We start from the raw sequence: 23,478 nt of genomic DNA on the forward strand, positions 1-23,478 counted from the left end.
GTAACTTTATACCATGTGAACAAAGGTTAAAATTATACATCTATTCCATCACTTTCCAAATTCCACAACATGTTCCAGAATAACCCTGAGAGAGAGAGTGACTGGCCCAAAGCCACTCAGCTGGTTTTTACGGCTAAAGTAGGACTAGAATTCACAGTTCCTGGTTTCTAGCCTGGTGCCTTAAGTATTAGACAAAACTGGCTCTTTTTCTCTCTTTCAGAATCCACTGCACCTTTTTTGGTACAAATAAATATGACTTTATAACTAGTACTTAGTATCACCCAGCTAAAGGATTTCGGTCCCTTCTTTTATAAACAGCCCTACGAAAACACAAATGCCCCCTTAATCCCTTCTATGACATGGTTTGCTAATAAGCTTTTGTTGGCTTGAAGGTTACAAATGAATGTTGTCCCATTGCAGATATCCCACCACAGTTAATGACAAGGCTCTTTGATATCAACATGCTGCTTCAGCATAGATTGCAATGCAACGCTATAGGAAGTTTTAAAGGTAATGGTTTTCAGACTGCTATAACAATTTTTCACACCAGAGAAAATCTTGTCTATTTTTAAAAGGCACTCTTCTTCCTATCCCAATTTTACTCCATTTCTCAATGAAGAGTTCCACCAGAGACTCTGTTGCACAAACATCATGAAAAAATCAATTTTAAATATTTCAACAAATGGCAAACCAGATTGCATCAATTTTCATTTGCTAACAAACCAAAGACATTTAGAGAACAACTGAAAAGCCCAGCACTGGGTCCTATTTTAGAATTTTACGACCGCATTTACCTTATCTTAATTTATCCCACTTCTCCATCAAAATTTCTGCAAGTAGTAAAGCATGATTTACAACAAAGCATGATTAAATCAACTTCAACCACCCTTTCCTCCATTCTCCTTATCTGCCTTTCAGTATCCCCTTGTATAATGAAAATTATGTTTACACCCTATTTAATTATCTTCAATTGGCCTTCAATATATATTACTTTAATATGAAGATTGTCACTTGTCTACAATGGTTCACAAAGTTTGTGAAGCCATCAAAGATTAATAAATCTCCCATTATTAAGTCTTGCTGTTTTCACTGCACTATCAGCAATAGAAAGCATATTTTTTCCCCTGAAACAAGCTACTATTCATTCATTGTATTGTGGGTAGCCTTAGGCAAACTAAAAAGTAAACAAAAAAATGCTGCATCATGTTTTTCATCCTGGCCCAATTTTTCTGAACCTTTTAGACTTATAAATCTTACAAAGAACTGATTCTGCAAGATTTGTCCCAAATTATACCCTGGCAAATGTAATCAGGAGCTCTATAAGCAGAATGATGGAACAATGGGCAACTTATGATAAAGGAGAAGAAATTATGTGATTAGTTCACCCTCATATGGTTATCTTTTATATATATTGCCAAAGAGCCTTGTGAACAAGGACACAAAAATTATTAGATTGTAAAAAGCTCACTGTTCCACAGGATGCAGAAGAGAAACAGAAATTATGAGTACAAAAGAAAGAGCATCTCATTTCAGCTGGATGTTGAAAAGTGCCCCTTTTCCACAAATGGAGCTTTCTTCTCCTCCTCTTCTTCTTCACTTCCTCTTTTACTGCTTCAGGTGTTGAGGAAATAAAATGTACTGGTTCTTGCCCTTCCGGCAGCCTCAACCTTTGTTAATTGATGTTGTTATAGTGTGCCTTTGATGTTGTCTCTCCATCTTCTTTTTGGTCTACCTTGTGTTCTTCGACCTTCTCCCCTTTTTGTGAATGTCTTATATGGCATGGAATCCCATGACCTCCTCTCCAAGTGAGCAAACCACTTACCATAATTTTTTTGTATGTAGTTTAAGATTGGTTCTATGCCAATTCTTTCCCTTCTGGCCACCCCAACAGTTTTCCTCAAACATCTCATTTTGTGGTGACTAACTTTTGTTTATGTTTTATTTTAAGTGTCCATGTTTGGCACTGATAACATAGAGTGGGGATGAATATGCTTTGTATGAGATGCTTCTTTATTATTTATTCTTTTTTATTCTTTATTGACTGACTGACTGGCTAGTTCAGTCCATTCTCTGCCTGCATAAAATGTCAGTTTTGTTGATTGATTCATTGATATATAAGCCATCTTTTGTTCAGGAGCTCGACATTAGTTTAAGCCACTTTAAGCCAGGGTTTAAATACAAGCTTATATGAAAGAAGTGTGTATACCAGACCATGTACATGCAGCTATTACGCCATAAAAATACTGATGCAGACAAATTCTGTAGCTTGTGACCACAGTTCCACCAGCAAGATTTTTGTTGGCTTACTTCTTAGTGAACTGATCGAGCTTAAAATTTCTGGACTTAAAATTTCAGTGAAGCATCCAATCAAAGAGAAGGATAGTCTAAAGCCCAAATTAGGTTGGATTGATTTGGATATCATGCTAAGATGTTAGATGGCTTGTTTGGTTTTGGCTTACTATAAAACCATCAAAAGATCCTGGTAGATGATAGTGCAGTAACTTTAAAAAATTAAATTAAATTGGATGAATCTAGCCATGTTTAAGAAATTAGGAACTACAATGTTAAGATCATTAAATAATAATACTGATAATATGAAGTGATACATTTGGAAGACAACATAGAGCAGCGGTTCTCAACTTTTTCTTCGCCACAGACCATGTCCAAAGACACCCAAGACTTAAGTCAAGATTTAAATCATAACATTTCTTAAAGCCTTCGCAGACGCCCTGTGATTACATCACAGCCCCCCAGGGATCTACAGGCCACAGGTGCAGAACTACTGTCATAGGGGACTGGGTTTAGCACCAGGAAGTACTAGGCCTTGATATCATTGCTGGATAAGCATTGCTGTTTTGCTCAATTACTTTTGGCTTTCAAGGATTCTATTTTTCATTCCTGTATGCAAAAACCATTATTAAAGAGAGGGAGTGCTTCATGCATCAGAGGGTAAAAATGTTCCTGAAGATGGTTCAAAAAAAGATTAAATCTGGATTTGACATTTTAGCTGTTCTAACAAAGTCATGCAGCATTTTAAAACATGAGTGCCCTTGTCTTTGGCTTCCTGCTTTTTAACCTGTCTTCACAGAACAGATGCAATCATAAGAATAGTCTCACCTCAGCATTTAGATCTGCTCCAGCATCCAGTAACATCTGGACCATGGCCTCATCACCCCGCACACAAGCATACATCAATGGAGTCATACCCTGTGTGGACAGCAGTATTCATAATCATTGATTTATAGTCTTTGATTTATGATCTTTCATTCAGGATCACAAGGTGATGTCCTAGTGACCAGACTAGGGCTCAAATACAAGAAGCAGGACACTAGACCATGTGCAAATACCTATCAATCCACAAAGGTATTATTTAATTCAGACAAGTTTTATTTGATATTATTTAATTCAGACAAGTTTTATTTAATATTATTTGATTCAGGCAAGTTTTATTTGATATTATTTGATTCAGACAAGTTTTATTTGATATGTGAGGAAAAATTAAAAGGATTTTCAATTTTCAACTATGCAGCTAATCTTATCACTAGCATTATAGGCAGAAAAAAATCCCACAAGAAATGTCCTTGAGGTGCATGATTATCAAATGATAATCTTATGAAATATGAAGTTGATTTGCATGTCTGGATTTGCTCATTTATTTCATCAAACTTTTTCCCCCCAGATTTTATTTAGAAAAACAGATGTGAGATGTTCAAAATGGGTTCAGGTAGTTCAGCCTCAACATTCAGCCACAATTGGGATCAGAATTTCCATTGCTAAGCAAGACGGTTGTTGAGTGAGTGATACCTGATTTTACCACCTTTTTTGGCATAGTTGTTAAAAGAATCGTGTGGTTGTTAAGTGAATCTTAGTTCCCTCATTGACTTTACTTGTCAGAAGCCAGCGGTGAAGTCACAAATGGCGATCACATGACTCCAGCACTCTGCAAACATTGCAAATACATGGCAGTTGCCAAGTGCCTGAATTTTGCTGCTCATGGGACCATGGAGATGTTGCGATGGTTATGCATGAGGACTGGATGCAAATTACCTTTTCAGTGCCATTGTAACTTTGAACGGTCACTAAATGATTAGCTGTAAATCGAGGACTACCAGTAAAGCATACTTTTTTAAAAAGCTATTTATTAAATTTTGAGTAAAGCTTCTTTGCCAAGATGAAGGTTTTAATCTCAAGATCTTTATGGAGTCTGGACTCCACTCTACTGTTACCTACAAAGAATAAAATATTGGGCATTTATTTTGCAGAGCAGTCCTTCATCAATTTTATGTTGTTATTTTATTTTAACAGGTTAGACCAGTGATGGCAAACCTTTTAGGCACAGTGTCCAAACCGGAAGGCGCCCACCTGCCTGTGTGCATGTGCGCGCACCCCCCAGGGTGTTGGAAATCTGACGACCATCTGGCTGAGCTGGGGCAATGGCGCATGTGCCCACAGAGAGGGCTCTGCATGCCACCTCTGGCACACACGCCATAGGTTCGCCATCACGGGGTTAGACTTTAACAGATTTATTTTAATAGATTAGACTGGAACTTTATATTAATTGCCAAAAGTATTAACTGCAATTGGAGAAGTAGCAGCTTTGGTATGCATGCCTTTAATATATACTGATTTAATTTGAAATGAAATGCTAGGCCACTCTGTTGAGAGTTCCTAGCTCTAGGGGAATACTGTCCTGTTTGGAAGAAAACTAGATTAACTGACTCTTCACTACAGAGCCTTCTAGCTGCAGAAAATGAGCCGAGGTGGAGCAGTGGTTACAGTGCAGTACTGCAGCTACTTCAGCTGACTGCTAGTTCAGCAAATCAGCAGATCAAATCTCACGGGCTCAAGGCTGACTCAGCCTTCCATCCTTCTGAGATGGGTAAAGTGAGGACGCAGATTGTTGGGAGAAATATGCTATTTAGTATACTGTCTTTGGTGTAAGCCGCCCAGAGTCCTCGGAGAGTGGGCAGCATAGAAATATGACTAATAAATAAATAAAATAAATAAATTTATATTAATCTGAAATATTCTGTCCCGCTGATCAAGGTATCCTTTGTGATTAATGTTTCTTTGACAATATTAGGCACAAATGTAGTCAAGAAGGGAGAGTTAATCATTAGGCAGATTAGGTGGCCAAGACACTGAGCTTGTCGATTAGAAAGGTCAGCAGTTCGGCGGTTCGAATCCCTAGTACAGGTCTTCTGTGTGAGCAGTGGGTTGGGCTAGATGACTTCCAAGACCCCTTCCAACTCTGTTACTATTACACAAAAATGTGAATTGATGTTTGTTTGTATTAAAGAGAGGTGCATGCTCCAAAGGGAGAACAAATGAATGGAGCAAGAAAAAGTAATTTGCCTCCATTCTGCAAAGAGATCTCTCTTTTTTTGGTAGGGCTAAGTTTTCCTAAATGTTTCAGGATTCTTAAGATTTTTTGTTTTGCTTCTTTAGAAATTTTAAAAGCAAATATGAATAGTGTATACAATTTTATTATTGGTGAAAATAGAACAGGGAATCTTGCCTTTCTTATTTGGCTGTGAGATTCCTTGAGTTTCAGTGGTCACAAAGAAGAGATGTACAGTTGCTCCCAAGTGCTATTTTAAGTATGTTACCACTTACTGATCATAAATATGTCTATAATAAACTCCCCACATAAGCAACCCAACCGAGTAAAAGAAACTCATTCTCCTTAAGCACTTTGTTTCAAGCTGTTCGGAAAATTAATATTTAATTTCAAACTTTTTTTTAAAAAAAGCAAAGTCTTTTATTTTCTACATGGTTTATAATTCTTTATTACCTGTTCACTCATGCTGTTAATTCCATCGGGCCCCAGCAAAGATATGGCCTGCTTGACCAGATCTGTTCGGCCACAGGTCAACATCCGGAACCCTAGGTCTTGCTTGAATTTTGCTTCTGTGGCCACTGCGTCCAGTTTCCGAGAAGCACAGAAGCAGTCATCAATTCTGTGAATCGAAGGAAAGAGTTAGAAAATTCTTTCAAAAGAGATTTTTGCCATTCATTTTTTCCACAGCCACATTTTGCCTTTGAATGACATACACTGCCATTGCAACAAACAACCTGAATAACGAACTGTCAAGGAGGATTTACTCAGAGGAAATCTCACCCCAAAATCATAACTATTCCTACCAGGTTCTTCTAGACAGGTATGCCACATTTTTGCCCCGAGTTTCTTTCCCTTAATATAGAATTGCAGTTGTCACATTTGATTGTTACTTAAATTTTAAAGGAGCCCAGTAATTGTCAGGAAAAAGCAGGAACTCAGATAGATTAGAGCTAATAGACAGAGACTATGGTCAAATAGATTTGGGCTAAAGGCGAGGCTCTCCGTCATAAAATACTGGTTCCCGGAGCTGGAAAAAAATCTCCCCTCTTTTTTGGGGTGTTTTTTTTTTGACCTGATGAGAAAAAAGTAGACTGTAGAATGGTAGCACTTAAAGGATAGACAGTCATCAGCGGAGGAAAATGTCCGTCTTGCATTCAGCCAAGTAGCATCTCCAACCTGTGATTCTCTAGAGCAGGAGTAACAGTAACAGTAACAGAGTTGGAAGGGGCCTTGGTGTCAAACTCGATTTCACTGACGGCCACATCAGGGTTGTGTTTGACCTCGGGGGGAAGGGGTGTGTGGACAGGGTGGTGTGGACAGGGTAGGCGTGGCCAGCTCGACATCACTCGTGTCGGGGGCATCTGTGGTGGCCAAATGCTAAGTAGGACCCTCAGACCCTCCCTCCCTCTCATTATAATCTCCTTCCTTCCTTCCTTTTCCTTCCCTCTTCATTCTCCTTTCTTCTTTCTTCCCCTCTTTTCTTCTTTTTCTTTGTCTTTTCTCCCATCCTTTCTCCTTTCCTGTCCCTTCTTGGATGCTCAAATGTCAAAGGGGAAACATTTCTCCTTCTGTTTTGTTTTGCTTTTAGTTTGGTTTGCTAGCCTTCCACCAGTGAAAACAGAGCAGGGGGTGAGATGCACGCGGGCCTTGAGTTTGACACCCTGCTCTAAACATATACAACTGCTATTTCCTTTAATTTCTAATGACGGTTCTAGATCTGGCCTCTATTAACAATTCTTTCATAATAAACATAATAAATTACATCAAGTCTGTTAACATAAAGTCTGCCTGGTTGCTGTCACTGTTGTTTTCTATCTCTTATGGAAGGAAGGAAACAGGATGGAAACAGGTAAACGTTAACAGCTAGGTTTTATTATACCAAACATGGGATCCAGCAATCTTGTTATTGTTCCCTCTTCTTTACAGCATGACTTTGGAAAGCCCTTGAGGCTCCTTAATATTACTTTTGCACTTGATGGGGCCCTCTTGCAGGGCTGCAGACCTCCTACATTTTATCAAGGACTGTAATTTTTGTCTTTCCCTTTTTTTAGATGTTGTAAAAGCATTTTGACTGATGGACTGTTGATGTAAAGCTGTAACTGGCAAATCACTTCATAAACCCTTAATTGGTCTAATTAAATCACTGTCTTTAAAGTGATCTTTGTTTCCTTTTCTAAATAGCTACTTTTACATCTTATCCCTGATCATTTTCAAAATCAGACCATTTATAATATTGGGACTTAGGATAGCTTTCTACCTTAATTTGAATTCTTAGAGCATACATTTTTGTGATTATATGTTGCTAAATATAAATAGTTCTGTACCTGCCTTGACATTTCACAGTCACTGGGCCTTTCCATACCATGAACAATTTTTATCTTGTGAATCCTCACAAAGCTCTTTGAAACAGGATTGCAATTATTGTCACTGTAAATCTCAGCCACCCTTGAAAGGCAGATCATATCAATATATGACGGGTAGCTATGTTGGGGAAGGTTGATTGCAAAAATGTAAATAAAAGTTCTGAAGCCTGAAAATGGTTTCTTGGTTGCTCTCTGCCATTAAAAAGCCTCAGTGACTTCCAAAGGTGAAATAAAAGCATATAGGTTATTCTTTTTCCCAATAATTAAAACCTTAATTGTGTGTTAGTATAGTAGCTGGAACTAGGGAGAAGAAATATAATTTCTGAACAAGCCATACACATTGGGCACTCCAGCAATAAAATATTAACCTTGTACGGGGGGATAATATAGTGGAAGAGGCTGGTTTGAATCCAGATGTTGGGAGATAAGGTGAAACAAAACTTCAACTAACAGGAAAAAGAACCACTTTTTCTTGTTAGTTGAAGCCACAGAATCACACCTACGCAATGCAAAGGATAACCAAATTTCAATATTGGCTTTGCCAGACCAAAGTGAACGGTGATAACAGGTCCAGAGGGTTAATAAAGAACTCCAAAACATTGTTATGAAAGTATACACTGCCTCCAAAACTCCTATCCTATGAATTCCTATCACATACAAAAATAATTGATGTTAATATTATCAACCTCTGATACTGAAAAGAGTTAATTTAGAAACACTCTATTGTGTCAAATGCAGGAAATCAGGAGTCAAATGAATATATAGTTCAAATGAATATATAGGTTTATTGCAATCTTAAACTCTCTACAAGAATCTAATCTACTAACTGTCAAAGCAAATTGGTGGTAGATAAGAATCAAAGGAATTCAAGGTGAGCTGGACTTTGATCTCTTGTGGGACTCGAGACTAATGATGCCCTTGACCCCTCCCTCAGGCTCAGTCTAATCATCTCCTACACATAGCAAACAATGGGCTTGCTTGACTGTGGGCTTTACTATTATGGTGGTCACTTTACAAGCCCAGTGTTCACTTAATGATCACACTAATAATCTAGGTAGGTGTCTGTAGGATAGGACAACCTCGGCAAGAAACATGCAGCTAAGATAATATTTAGATTAATTCTTACAATGACTATAATTGACCTATGGAGGAAAATTGCAACAGAATGAAAGCAAATTCACCTTTATTATTTTTAAGAGCCCAAGTGACCTACAAGATGATGCACATTTCATGCACTGGATTGTTTCCATACAATATTTCTCCAACTTAATGCCTTCCAGATACATTGAACATAATTTCTAGTAAATTAATACATCTAATACAGACTTCATAAAAGTTAAGGAAATATATTGGTATCTTGTTTCTTCTGGTAGGACAAAACTGTTTGGGGAAGCAAATTATATTTGGGAAACTGAGACTGCGGAACAGCTTCAGTTCACCATCTTCTGCTATACTGATTCAATTCAGAAAGTCTTAAAATTGCATGCCGGGCTGAGCAATGAAACATAAGAATATCTAGACAAATCTCCTATCAAGTAAGTTTTCAAATCCTATTCATCCTCTGGAATCATCAGCATCAGAGACTGCTAGATTGTCAAGGAGTTTGTTTACAGCCACACGCTGGGGTGATATTTTTGTCCCTAATTATTGCAGCTCTCACAGCTGAAATTAGAGAATTAGTCAAAATTCAAGACACGGACAAGGACACTCAAGGAGAGAAGCATACGAAAGGGGTATTGAAAGTAATTTGGAGAAAACTATATTGTTTTCCTGTATTATTTGTCTCTGTGTTATTTTACTTTATTGTTCTGCCTAGTTTTTGTATTAATGCTTTTCCCAAGTCACTTTCAGCTTGCTCATTATATCTACCCAAACTATACTCTCAGGAAGTGTGGAAGGCATAAAAGAATCAGGCACATATGTGTTTTTTCATAAATATATAGCAATTATATTCTATTCTCTTTGCATTCTTGAGTCACCCAACTACATTCCATCCTTAGATTCTAAAACACTGATCCATCACCTTCAAATCCTACTAAATCACTGTCTATCTGGGGCTTATGACAGCATCATTGTAACTCCTCTATAGACTATTAAACCACTCAAGACTTAGTCTTCTTGGTCAATACCCAAGCATAGACAACTGCCAGACAATCAGTATGTAGCCATCAGTGACAACTGTTTTGATCCAACCCTTGTGCCTAAACACAAACGTCTGTTCACCAAGTTAAGAGGGGGAAAAAAGATGAAAAAGAGAGGATATATGCAAGCATGGTGGCAATTGTGTATTATTTGGCAAGCAAGTATTACAACATTTGGATTTCTTTATCAAACCAGCATGCTTACAATAAGATAACAGCTGGGAAGGAAGAGCAAGAAACACAGACTGTCTCTTCAAAGCAAAGGAATGTTGAATGGCCTGGTAGCTCAGCAGACTAAAAGCACTGTGATTAACACCAGCTGTCTGCAATTACTGTAAGTTCAAATCTCACCAGGCTCAAGGTTGACTCAGCCTTCCATCCTTTCTAAGGTAGGTTAAATGAGGACCCAGTTTGTGGGGGCAATAAGCTGACTTTGTATAAATATACAAAAGTATGAAGGCTATTGCTTAACGCATTGTAAGCCGCCCTGAGTCTCCGGAGAAGGGCGGCATATAAATCAAATTAAAATAAATAAAATAAATAAATAAATGTTACATTCCTGATTGAGGAGTGGCAAATCTCCCTTGAAACAGTTTCCTTTCATTTGTCAGAAAGAACAAAGAAACTTGGAATTTATTGCAACGGCCGGCCTCTGGCTACAACATCATCATGATCAGTGGGAGAGAAGTTCATCTCATTCTAGTAAAAGAACTAAATCTGAATAAGGGATTTCTGGAATATGAATATGACACCAAGCTCTCATAAATAATTGTATATATTAGGAATAAGCAAAATTCTGGCAAATTTGTACTGTTTATTCTACAGTAACTGAGACTGCCCAATAAACAATAAAGAGGTTAAACTTTTTAAGTGAAATATAAATAAAAACTGAGGTTGACTATTTACTTAGCTTCAGAGTTCACCACTTATAAGCTATGAGTGGTGACTCTTTTTTTTTTCAGGGTAGCTATGCTGGACTTTTCCGAGATTTGTAACAGTGGTGGGTTGCTCCCAGTTCGGTCCGGTTCTATAGAACCGGTAGTAAAACTGGTGGGAGGCTCTGCCCACCCACCACGGGTGATCATCATGGGTGATCTGCGCATGTGTTCTTCCACTGCGAACCGGTAGTAAAGGTAAGTGGAACCCACCCCTGATTTGTAATAGCATGTCACACACACACACACACACACACACACACACACACACACACACACACAGTGTGTGTGTGTGTGTGTGTGTGTGTGAGGCAGTGTGTGTGTTTATATTTGTATGTACATGGAGACAAAACAGGAATGGCAACCTGTAGCCTGCAGTCTCAATGCAAGTTCCAAACGTCTTTCTTGCTGACCCCAAACACTATGGCATTGAACACTGACAAGTTATTGAGAATGATTTCCTTCCTCTCTCAGTAGAAAATGACCATTAAAATGGTATAAATTATCTTTTAAGCCCAACATGTTAAAAAAATAAAACAAAAGCAGGATTATTCCTCAAAAGAGAAATCAATCCAGTGTCCTGGATCCAGTCTTGCCCACTTTGGTGACATCACAGATTCACTCAATGCAATGCAATCCACAACCTCCTTCTCTAGGGGCAGCTCTCAACTGAAGAGTCATTTTGGTGTAATGGTTAAGGCACCAGGCTAAAAACTGGGAATCTGTGAGTACTAGGCCTACTTTAGACCCAAAGCCAGATGGGTGACCTTACGCCAGTCACTCTCTCTCAACTCTGAGAAGAAGGCAATGGCCATCCTCTTCCAAGAAAATTGCAGGGATTAGTCCAGGCAGTCAACACTGACTTAAAGACACAAAAACAACAAGAGTTCTTAATCACCGTATACTAAGACACAATAGATTATTGACATTATTGTTTCCCTTACTTTGTATCTAGTTGTCAGGTGGTGGCTTAAGGAACATCAAGGTTACAGCAAAAACAATAACAACATACTAACAACCATAATACATACAGTGTATAATACACTGAGACAGAGCTACCTGTAACAGCATTGCTAAAAAGGCATCAAGAGTTGTTAACCTAATCTTGTGAAGCTTCTTCTCCGGTAATATTGTACTGCAAACTAGGCATACAAAACCTTTGCTAGACCAATTCTAGAATACAGCTCATCTGTCTGGAAACCCGCACTGCATATCAGACATTAATACAATTGAGCGAGTCCAAAGATATTTCACAAGAGTCCTCCACTCCTCTGCTTGCAACAGAATACCTTATGCCACAAGGCTTGAAATTTTGGGCTTAGACAACTTAGAACTACACCGCCTTTGGTCTGACCTAAGCGTAGTACACAAAATTATCTGCTACAACATCCTACCTGACAATGACTACTTCAGCTTCAACCACAATAATACACAAGCACATAATAGATACAAACTTAAGGTAAACCGTTCCAAACTCGATTGCAGAAAATACGACTTCAGCAACAGAGTGGTCAATGCCTGGAATGCACTACCTGACTCTGTGGTTTCATCCTCAAACCCCCATAACTTTAACGTTAGACTGTCTACTGTTGACCTCATCCCATTCCTAAAAGTTCTGTAAGGGGAGTGAATAAGCGCACCAACGTGCCTACCATCCCTGTCCTACTGTCTCCATTTATTCGTATCCATTTCCTGTAGTCATAATCATGTTTATACTTATATCTGTTATCTTATACATGCTTGACAAATAAATAAATAAATAAATAAGCAACCCAAACACTCATATATTATGTCTTATGCTTTAAAACCTCATTAAAAAGTCTTTTTTCCTCCATTTGTATCCATTTGATACAAGAAATGTTGCTGTGTATATGTTGCTAACATATACACAGTAGATAATCCTTTTCTCATACAGCTAAGGGAGATCTTGTAACAGACTGTGAAGATCTTGACAAAAATGTCCATGTTTGTTTGGGGTTGAAATCACTGGTCTCCAAAGATGACCTCCGAGTTGCCATTTCTGTTTTGCTCTGAGGGTCTTCAGCAACCACATGATAATTCCTGCCTTGACAGATTCTTAATGCCAAACACCAGGTCATCTTGTGTAAGGAGAGCAGGGGGTGAAATCTCTCAAAATGCAAAATACACCAACTTTTATGTTTTTTTAAAAAAACTTCCACATAGGTGAGAACCATGGCAACAGCCTTCTTTATAAAACCCAACATATAAAAGGTACAGTGGCATTATGAAATTATTAGATGCGATGCTGCCTTTTATTTATTACATTAAAAATAAGCCAAACTAATAGCAACACTGCATCTTTTCTGAAAAGAGACAGCATGCCGAAAAGCAAATTCTTATAGCAGGAGCTAAGTGCAAATTGGGCCGTAGCTGTAGCAAAGAAGAGGAAGGCGGCGATTTTACAGCCATTGAAGCAGCAGCTCCAAATTTTGCAAACAGGCACAGCAAGATCGAGCTAAATCAGATGAGCACTCCAGTCCCTCGGAAGAAGAATGCCATCTGATAACACAGGAGAAAAACAAACAAGAACTCAAACCGAAGGGCTTAAGGCTTGATCCAGGTAAACATGCAAGCACAGTCTCACAGATTCAGTTGCTCTATGGAAAAAAAAAATGCATTTTGTGAAACGGCTAAAAAAAAATGTAAAGAGATTCAGATTTGCATATGCAATTGACTTCTTGTTCTGGGTTGTTACAGCACAGCAATTTCTTCATCATATCATGCCACTGCTTTGCACAGACTTACTTTAACTGCCGAGGTTCACAGTCAACTCCTGGAAGCAAAAGCCGGGCTGCTTGTCGTACATCATCACTATCCACCGAGAAACTGCGGCGGTGCCCGGCGTGAGCCAGAGCAACTCTTATCCATTCCATCAGAGGGGGCAGCACGATAAACGGCCTGCAAAGCAAAACAAAGAACCTGGTTTCTCTGGGCAAGACACGATCTGTCCATGATTCTCAGACATGCTGAAAGCTCTTAACAATGCAGTTAAGCAAACAGTGCAATAATAGCAATAATTATCTACTGCTACATTATTATTATTATTATTATTATTATTATTATTATTATTATTATTATTATTATTAGTCACATGGTCAGCCAGATGTTGACTGGATCTGGTATTTTTATCCATTTATCAAATCTTTCCCAAGAACCTGGGATCATTATGATTATTATTATATAGTGGACTAGCACCAATAATTTATTCAACTTGTACGCCACCCAACTCTCAATGACTCTGGTTATCATAAAATAATAGAATATAATTAAATTATAAAAAATATAAAAAGTATGGTTTTTCTTCTATGGAAGTTGGCTTCCTTTCCCTGTAATAACGTTTCCCAAATGTTTGCACATGAGTCTCTGTTTTATTTTCCAATCCATCTGTATTTCCTTTGGGATTTGCATACTTTTACTCCATATTAAAAAAACCTTAAATCCCACTCATAGTCAAAACAGCTACTCATTTACTTTATAGAGTAAAGAGAAGTAGTATTTATCAAAGCTTCTTCTTCAGATATAAACAAAGAACCAAAGTAATAGGATAGCCCCCTCCTTCCTCTCAACCAATCTGATAGAAAGAATGATGGAGTATTAACTCTGAAAGATGTGTTATGTAAACATACATGTTAATATTCACTGTCCTGAACACAACATGTCTGCCTGATACTAAAAATCCAATGATCTTGAGAAGGTTGTAATATTTTCCATGAATAACCGATATCTTGCTTTTAAAGTTCGGAGCAATCCAGAGCAAGTTCTTTGGAATAAAATAAATTTCAGAATGATAGCCACCAGTTTCCTCTGTCAGAATTCAGTAGTCTCTTCTTTTAATTCCCAAACTGCAACCTGTTCTGCCTCTGGCAGGAGGATGAGAGTTCCACTGTGTCATTACCAATACAGGATTTGAGAGCAGGACAGAAAATACAAGCAGAATTCAAAAGAAAGGTTTAGGGCGTGATCTAGTTACTTAAAAGGGAGGCACACGGACATATCTTGCAGGCTCCAAAGAGGCAGCTTATTAAACTCTGCCTATTCAGCCTGTGTAAAAAACATCTGGTGATATGGCATGAGAGTAATATACGATACACTCTGGGGATCACAATAAATATGTGATGACAAATGATGCAAAGGAAAGCAGCTGAATAGTTAGCAGCATAATCTGCAGTTAGAAATGTCCAGACTAATTATGAGCTGAGTCAATACCTCTTATTAGCTCACTGTCTAATTAATCATGCTGAAATTTCCTGCTGAAATTTAGCTAGTGAAGGCAAAGGCAAAGGCAATGCAGACATGATAGGATTCGCTGGTAGGAGCTGTATTGTAGGAATTAAGTACTGTAGATACTACAGTATGCATTACTCAGAAAGGATTCCCTTACCAAAAATTTCTTAGCAGCATCACAGCTTGCAAAATCCTTGGGAAATTTTGCTTTTCTGGACCAAAGTACCAGTATTTACACTGAATTACACAATGTTTTTAATCACTCAAAAGTTATTCTAACACCAATATGTCTCTGCTTGTTTGGTTAAAGTGTGTGTGTATGTGTGTGCGTGCATGTGTGTGAGGGAGAGGGGGAGGTCTCTGTGTGACTGTGTGTGTTGTCTATATATGTCTGTGTTTATGTGTACATGTCTAACTATTTTCATTTGATCTTAGTAACAGTGCATTCTGGGACAAAGGCCTCTTTGAAATAAGAACAGGTAGTCCTCAATTTACGACAACAACTGAGCCCCAAATTTACATTGTTAAGTGAGAAATTTGTTGAGTTTTGCCCCATTTTACAACTTTTCTTAACACATTTGTTATGTGAATCACTGCAGTTGTTAAATTAGTTAACACGGTTGTTAAGTGAATCTGGTTTCCCCATGGAATTTGCTTGTCAGAAGGTCACAAAAGGGGATGACAAGACCCTGGGACACTGCAACTGTCATAAATACATGCCAGTTGCCAAGCGTCAGAATTTTTATTATGTGACTGTGGGTTGTAAATGTGAAAAATGGTCATAAGTCACTTTTTTCAGTGCCATTGTAACATCGAGCAGTCATTAAAAAAATGTTGTAAGTCGAAAACGACCTGTACTGCATATTTTCTCCCTGTTTTTTTCCTAGTCTTGCCTAAAGCACAATTAGCAAGAGATCCCTAATTTTCCAGTCTATTCATACTGCACCTCTCACAGTGGCATTGCTTGCTGAGTGTTATGTCTGAGCCCTGAGCCCATTTAAAATAAATTATAGTTTTCCTCGATATGTGACCCAACCACTCCCTCTTCCCCATTCAAAACCTTTTCACTGTTCCTCCCATCTTGGACATAATGATTCACAAACTGTATTACAAGATACTGTGGTTACTTTGGATTTGTTTTAGCGTGCTATGAAACATCTCTATAAATCATGGTTTGACATGCAACCTGACAAAAATCAGTAAAGTAAGACTGATTCATGACTGATTCCTGTGTTCTATCATGACTAACATTAGTTAATTCTTTCCCACTATGGACTGTCATATTCAACTTCCTATTGTTATTCCTGTTTTTCAGCAGCTCCTACAGCCTTTCAATTAGCTAGACTACATCTAGAGTGCTGCGGATCACTTCCCATTCCAGAAGATTTCACTTCCAGAAATGGGGAGTCATTCCCAGACCATTCAGAGCAGTGATGGGATTCAAGTAATTTAACAACCGGTTCTCTGCCCTAATGATTTCTTCCAACAACCAGTTTGCCAAACTGCTCAGAAAGTTAACAACCGGTTCTCCCAAAGTGGTGCAAACTGGCTGAATCCCACCACTGATTCAGAGGTGCCTATTCAAAGAGAAAAAAAGAAGGAAGGAAGGAAGGAAGGAAGGAAGGAAGGAAGGAAGGAAGGAAGGAAGGAAGGAAGGATTCAGGCAACACCAGCAAGTCAATCAAACACCATACAATGAAGCCCAAACTTTCAGTATTTTCTTCCAAGATTCAGAAATAGAAATTTTCTATTTGGGCAAAAACTGAATAGCAACTCAGGGTGATACACAGTAGGTATCCATTTACTGTTTCCTAACGTCATTAAGAGATTTGAAATCAAAACTTCTTGGGCTAATAATAATTCTATATATTTATGGGGAAGTAAAGAAAAAGAAAAGAAACATGAGAATGCTAAAAATAAAAAATGTAACTCATATGTCTAATATGTTGGAGAGTCTGATTGAACCTAGGGCTACATCTGTAAATTATTTAGCAAGCAACAAGATTAAATCAAGTTTTTATTTTTATGCATAGTTTTAAACTGCAAGGTTCATAACATATGTGGTTATCTTTCTTCAAAAGGTTTGGCTCATATAATCTGTAATCTATGTAATCTATTTGCAAATCTCAAACTACCTTTAAAACCAACAGAAATTTTCCCCGCCTTGTTCTCACCATTTGGAGATCCTAGATTAGAGCCTAGAGTTAAACTTCTAGAGCAGGGGTGTCAAACTGGCGGCCCATGGGCCAGATGCATCACATGCAGGCCACGCCCGCTCCTAGCTCTGTGAATGGGGAAAAAGTCACAAATGTCACATGATGGCAACGTGATGCGGCGAGTTTGACACCTGTGTTCTAGAGAGTATCTTCAGTACATCCTTTCTCCAACTAAGAGGAATGTTTCCGAAGTATGGTAAAAAAACTCAAGATAGTGCCCTCAACAATGCAAACAAACACCATCCATTTTTATGTGCCCTTGAACTTGGCCACAATCTTAACTTTTGTTTTGTCATATCCAATGACTATCTCTGATTACTGAGCTTGTTCTTATGCAGCTATTCAATCAGTGCTGCTAGTTGCTAAGTTCACACCCTCCTACAATCACACTCTAGTGCTCTTTGAACAACAATTGACTCTCTCCTTGTCCATCACAAAGACAGAAGCAGCAAAGCAAAAAATCAAAATACAAAATAACAAAGACCACCCACCACTTTCATTTCATGAAGATTTTAAAACGTATTAGCCTAACAAACATTTCAAGGGAATAAATATGCCTTTTTTTCCTCTTTTAATTCAGTGTAATCATAATGAATATTAGCTTGGTCAGGAAGGCAGTTTGTCCAATGAAAAAGCCCTCAGCCACAAGAACGGAATGACTTTGCTTTGGTCTGTCTCTAGGGAAGGAGTAGCATGTGTTTCAAAGGATGATACGCAGCTGGTTTGGGAGGATTTTTGAAGTTTGTGACTGCTGTAAGAACAATGAGAAAATTGTGCGATAAAGCTCAGCCATCAAAATGAGATTGGCCAATCGAAAACCTTTTAAGGTTATTCATAAATATACATATTTTTATACAAAGTTGCAAAGTAATTTGCTTGTCTGCTAAAGTAAATCAAGAAGAGAGTAAGGTTGAAAAAGATAAAAGTAAAAGTTCAACTTAACTTTTTGGCAATAATACAAAAGTGATCTGTTACTCCAGAATCCAGTTTTCTGGCCTAAAACTGTGGGATGTCCTAATAGTCTCTTATCCAAGAACTACCTTGCTTAGGTACTTTGAGATTAAGCAGGAACATTTAAGTCCTGCCTTCTAGCTGGATCAAGAAGCCTATTGTATAAAGCAAATGAGAAGCACCCAGTACAGAAAAATTAAAAACTTGAGGATCCATCTGCCTATTTCAGATCAAAGCAGAAAGAAATGTATCTCCATTCAGTCTCCAACATCTTAGGTGTATTTGAGAAGGGCTTCTGTCTGACTGAGGGAGGATTTGCTACTAGTCGATGTAAACCAGGGGTCTCCAACCTTGGCAACTTTAAGACTTGTGAACTTCAACTCCCAGAATTCCTCAGTCAGCTTTGCTGGGAGTTGAAGTCCACAAGTCTTAAAGTTGCCAAGGTTGGAAACCCCTGATGTAAACAACACTGAATTAGATATATCAATCATATGTCTTGGTATAAAGTAGGGGTGTCCAATTTTGGCTAAACGTCTATGTTGATTTTCAGTCATCCAGGTCATGGTTGTCCCAAAGGCAACTGGACTTTCTGGTTTTTTCTTTGAAGACATTTTGCTTCTCATCCAAGAAGCTTCTTCAGCTCTGACTGAATGGTGTGGAATGGAAGGATGTATACTCCTTGCAGAAGTTGGTCTTTTAGCAGGTTGTTAAGGTCACCTGGAGGCTTATCTGTGTCATCAGGGTCACCTGAGTGGTGCAAATCTTCTTGGAACTGTTGAAAGGACTGTGTTGTAGATTGGAGATAGATAATGCCGTATCCCTCCCCCTCTGTTGAGAGAGGGCTGTTCCAATTTTGACATAGATGGCCTCTTTAACCCCTCTTTCAAACCAGTGATCCTTTCTGTCCAAAATATGGACTTTGTTGTGTTCTGAACAAACACATCAGGACTAGATTCAGAAGTTGATCTGCATTTAAAAGTCACAGGCCACTCTTCTGAAGACGGCTGGCTGGCTGGGGAACTCTGGGAGTTGAAGTCCACAGATCTTAAAGTTGCCAAGGTTTGACACCCTTGATATAAAGCATTTTCTAAGTTTAAGCCATGGTAGTATAGTGGTTAAAAGGCAGTATTGCAGGCTGACTCTACTCACTGCCGGGAGTTTGATCCTTACCAGGTTGGATCAAGGTTGACTCAGCCTCAAGGTTGACTCAGCTTTCCATTCTTCCGAGGTTGTTAAATGAGAACCCAGATTATTGGGTGCAATATGATGACTTTGTAAACCACTTAGAAAGGTCTGTAAAGCATTGTGAAATGGTATATAAGTCTACATGCTATTGCTATTATTTTATCAGGTCCTCCTTTGCGTTCTAGATATTTACTTTAATATTCTATTCCTGTGATCCAAACCTTGCTTTAGTTTTCTTCCTGCTCTTTTTCATTCTTTTTTCTTTCTCCAAGAAGTTATCAGGAAATAGATGATTGCGGTGGTTAAGTTTGAGTGTATTTGAAGGGGACAAGAACAGCGTCTCCTCTCCCTATTGTATAGGAAGATTTGTTTGCGTTCATTATAATGTTCAAGGAGAAATTATCCATTGCCAATATATTCACAGCATAAAAGAATTATTATATTTGTATGCATTGTGTATAGATCAGCTTTCCAGCCAGGTGCCTGCCAGATGTCTTGGATTTTGGCCATGCAGCCCCAATACATCTGAAGAGAAGGCTGGTATGTGTGTGGCTGTCTGTTTATCTCTCTCTGGGTCTCTCACTATCTTTATCTTCAGAACTCTGTCACCATGATTTGTTGATCATTAAATTTTCTCCCAACATTATTGCCCTTTAACTTATGAACTTCTCAACATCTTGTTCCCATATTTTACAGTGCATACTGTACTGGAGACTAAGGAACATCAATGCAATAAATATGCTTGCAATATATGTTAAGGCTTTACATGGAGTTGATCAACATTCAGCATGCCGCACACACTCCCATAAATTCCCTACACGTTAACCCTTGGGCTGAAAATTAAAAGTCAGGGACAAACTGAAGGGCAAGTCGATTAAACCTTGAGCAGCAAATTCAAAGCCTGCAGAACAATAGTTTTTTTGCACAAGGACTTTGGGGTTAGTCTCTAGAGAGAAAGTACTTTATGCAGCCTTGTAAAATTAACACCAATACAGGAACTACTAAAGTACATTTTCATTGAGACATTAATGGAAAAAGAATTCTATAGAACGAATTAACAGAACAGAATAAGGACCTTGGAGGTCTTCTAGTCCAACCCCCTGCTCAGGCAGGAAACCCTATACCATTTCAGACAAATGGTTGTCACATCTGTTCTTAAAACTTCCAGTGTTAGGTGATAAAAGATTTTGTTGGTACAGTTACCTCATAAAAGGTGGCTGAGGGATCTCTGAAGAAGATTAATAAGCAAACGGATATCTACTAGGCTTCACAGCTCTTTAGGGAATCTCTATATTCTTCTGAGGGAGCTTTGCTATATTACCAAGTTAGAGTGATAATCAAAATTGATTTTAGTCATATTGACCTACTACAAAAATAATCGATATACTACTAAAATTCTCCTTTGTGGTTATCTATTTGTAATTAGCCAAAACAATGCATCATAGGGCAACAATTTATAAGTCAAAATACCTCAAATGCGCTAATTTAAAGAATGCATATATAATCCAGGTCCCATTACTCCCATGGAATTTCAAATTTCAGGACCTTTAAATCTGGTATATTTGCAAACTTTTGGCTGCTGCAGTGCTGCCGCAATTGGCTACAGTCATGCAATGGTGATTTCCGATGCTCCCTATAAGCTTCCCACAAGCTAAGTCAATGGAGAAGCCAGCAGGAAGTCAGAAGTCACTTCAACTCCCCCCCCCCTTTTTTTTTTTTTGCCAGCCTATGGTCATTTTATTTATCTCTAGATAATTAAATATTAATAAACGATGACCTAATGGTCATAAGGTCTCATTTCCGTTAAAAATGATTATAAATGTCCTAGGAATGAATGCTTACAACTGTTAATATTTGACCTTAAAAAAACCTCTGTTACATTGAATAAATTTCCAAAAATAGTTTTTCACTGAGCTGATTAAGACTGAATTCATTTACCTTTCAAAAGAATCTATTTGCCCAGTGGAAATGATTAGCTTCCTTGGCTGAAAGATTACAATAAGAGCAACTGTAATAAAAGTTCAATTTTCAGGCAAAAAATTGAACTTTTCTATGAGGATCAGAAGTGGGAAAAGTGAAAATAATGAATTAACTGAATGATAAAAATGTTTCAGACTGCATTTCTAACCATCACTGTTTTTGCTTACACATTAGGAAAAATGATTTTTTTAAAAAATTACATAATTTTTATCAATGTGTATTAAGGCTCTGCAAATCTTCTCTGCTTGAATGTATTTCTTTTTGTCTTTTCACTGTTAAGTGAATGGAAAGGGGAAACATGCACAAGGCTGGAAAAAAGTAAGAGATTAAAGATCCTGAAACTAGTTAATCCATATAAGGTAAACTGTAAGTGAAATCACAGAGAACAGGAAATTTCCACACTAGCATTTTGCCGCAGCATCTTTCAAAAAGAAAGAATGTGTACCGAGCACTGATTGTTCACTAAGATTACACTGTTCTACTTCTAACTTTTCCATGGGGCCAATAATAGACTCATAACAAATTGCACAATTAAGAATAAACTTGAGAACAACTAATTGTGGGGAAAGGTCACACAAGATTCTAGACCAGTTGTGTCCAACATGAAGCCCAGAGGCCATATGTGGCCCTAGACAGCTCGTAATGTCGCCCCACAAGATTGTAATCTTCTAACGCTATTATGTTATTTATATACATTAATATATTATATATTTTAAATGCACTCTAAGACAATTCCTCTTCACTCAATGCAGCCCAGGTGTTGTGGTCCGCCAACAGCCTGAAGACCTGGCAGCGGAGTCGGATAGTGAGGAGGCTGGGGACGACAATGGGCCAGTCCTGGAGTCAGGGGAAGGCCCAGATATAGAGCTCTGAGTCGGAGGCAGAGATGGGGCAGATAGCAGAGAGGAAGAGGAACAGGAGGATCCTGTTCCTAGTGCATTCATGCGAAGAGCTGCCAGAAGGCAAGAGCAGCTGAAGAAAAAAGGACAACTCGGGAGTAAGGCCAGAAGATGATTGGCCACTCCCATAAGACTTAAAAGAGCAGCAATGAGCCTTTGGGTTCTTTGTAGAAAAGCAACATTGATGCCAGTGCTTCTTTTCAGCGTCTCTTGAACTTTGTGGGGGTTTTGCCAAGAAAAGCCTTTGGCAAGTTGCCAAAGGCATCAAAGGTTGGTGATAAGACCGTATAGGACTGCTTATGAAGAATTTGTTTTGGACTAAGCTGAGAATAAATTAATTCTCAGCTGTTTTAATAAAAATAAGTTTGTTCAGGACTGAATTGTGTTTGGTAATCACTATGTGGGCCTTGGTCACAATACCTGGCAATCCAAAAGGTTGTACAGTCATGTTCTGATCTAGACTCTTTTAGGAGGAAATTCAGCATTAATTCTCAAGGGTTCTAAATAGAAGAGTTGTTGGGCTTCAGAGTAAACACAATGGAAAGTTTTACGCATGCAAACCAACTCCCAAATTCCCTATCAGAACTCCAGGACACTCAAGCACTGGGTACAGAAAAGAGTTGAATACTGTACACAAGCAATTGCCAAGGCAAAGGAGAAACAGAATCATTGATAGGAAAATGTCTATGAAGATTCTCAGCCATGGTTGTCCCAAAGATGCTTTTTTCAAAAGGCAACCGGACTTTGTTTTTTCTTGAAGACATTTCGCTTCTCATCCAAGAAGCTTCTTCAGAAGAAACTGAAGAAGAAACAAAGTCCAGTTGCCTTTTGAAAAAGCACCTTTTGGGATTGGGGGGAAAGGAAACATTTTACATTTTTAAAAAAAATTATTTTGATTTATATGCCGCCCTTCTCCAGAGACTCAGGGCGGCTTACAATGCGTTAAGCAATAGCCTTCATACTTTTGTATATTTTGTACAAAGTCAGCTTATTGCACCCACAAATCGGGTCCTCATTTTACCTACCTTAGAAAGGATGGAAGGCTGAGTCAACTTGAGCCTGGTAAGAATTGAACTCACAGTAATTGCAGGCAGCTGGAAACTAAATACTACCTTTAACAGTAGCATTAGTCTGCTGCGCCACTCAGGCTCCATGAATTTGTTATACCCCCTCAAAGCAGTGGTGGGATTCACTTCGGCCAAACCAGTTGTTAAATTGCTGG

At 38.4% G+C, this 23,478-nt stretch overlaps 1 protein-coding gene across 4 annotated transcripts in view; it reads right to left on the minus strand.

Moving 5' to 3' along the window:
- The window catches only part of ABTB3 (ankyrin repeat and BTB domain containing 3), a 223,051-nt gene that overhangs the window by 31,421 nt on the left and 168,152 nt on the right, over window positions 1–23,478 (minus strand). For all 4 annotated transcript variants that reach the window (XM_070947801.1, XM_070947802.1, XM_070947800.1 and 1 more), the window contains 3 exons: window positions 13,547–13,699; window positions 5,795–5,960; window positions 3,118–3,207 (listed from right to left, as the gene is read on the minus strand). In XM_070947801.1, coding sequence (XP_070803902.1) covers window positions 3,118–3,207; window positions 5,795–5,960; window positions 13,547–13,699 — 409 coding nt within the window. The remainder of the gene's footprint in view (window positions 1–3,117; window positions 3,208–5,794; window positions 5,961–13,546; window positions 13,700–23,478) is intronic.

The sequence above is a fragment of the Pituophis catenifer genome, unplaced genomic scaffold, assembly GCF_029215685.1.
Source record: "Pituophis catenifer annectens isolate HBS135680 unplaced genomic scaffold, rPitCat1.0.hap2 SCAF_7, whole genome shotgun sequence".
Classification (NCBI taxonomy): Eukaryota; Metazoa; Chordata; class Lepidosauria; order Squamata; family Colubridae; genus Pituophis; species Pituophis catenifer.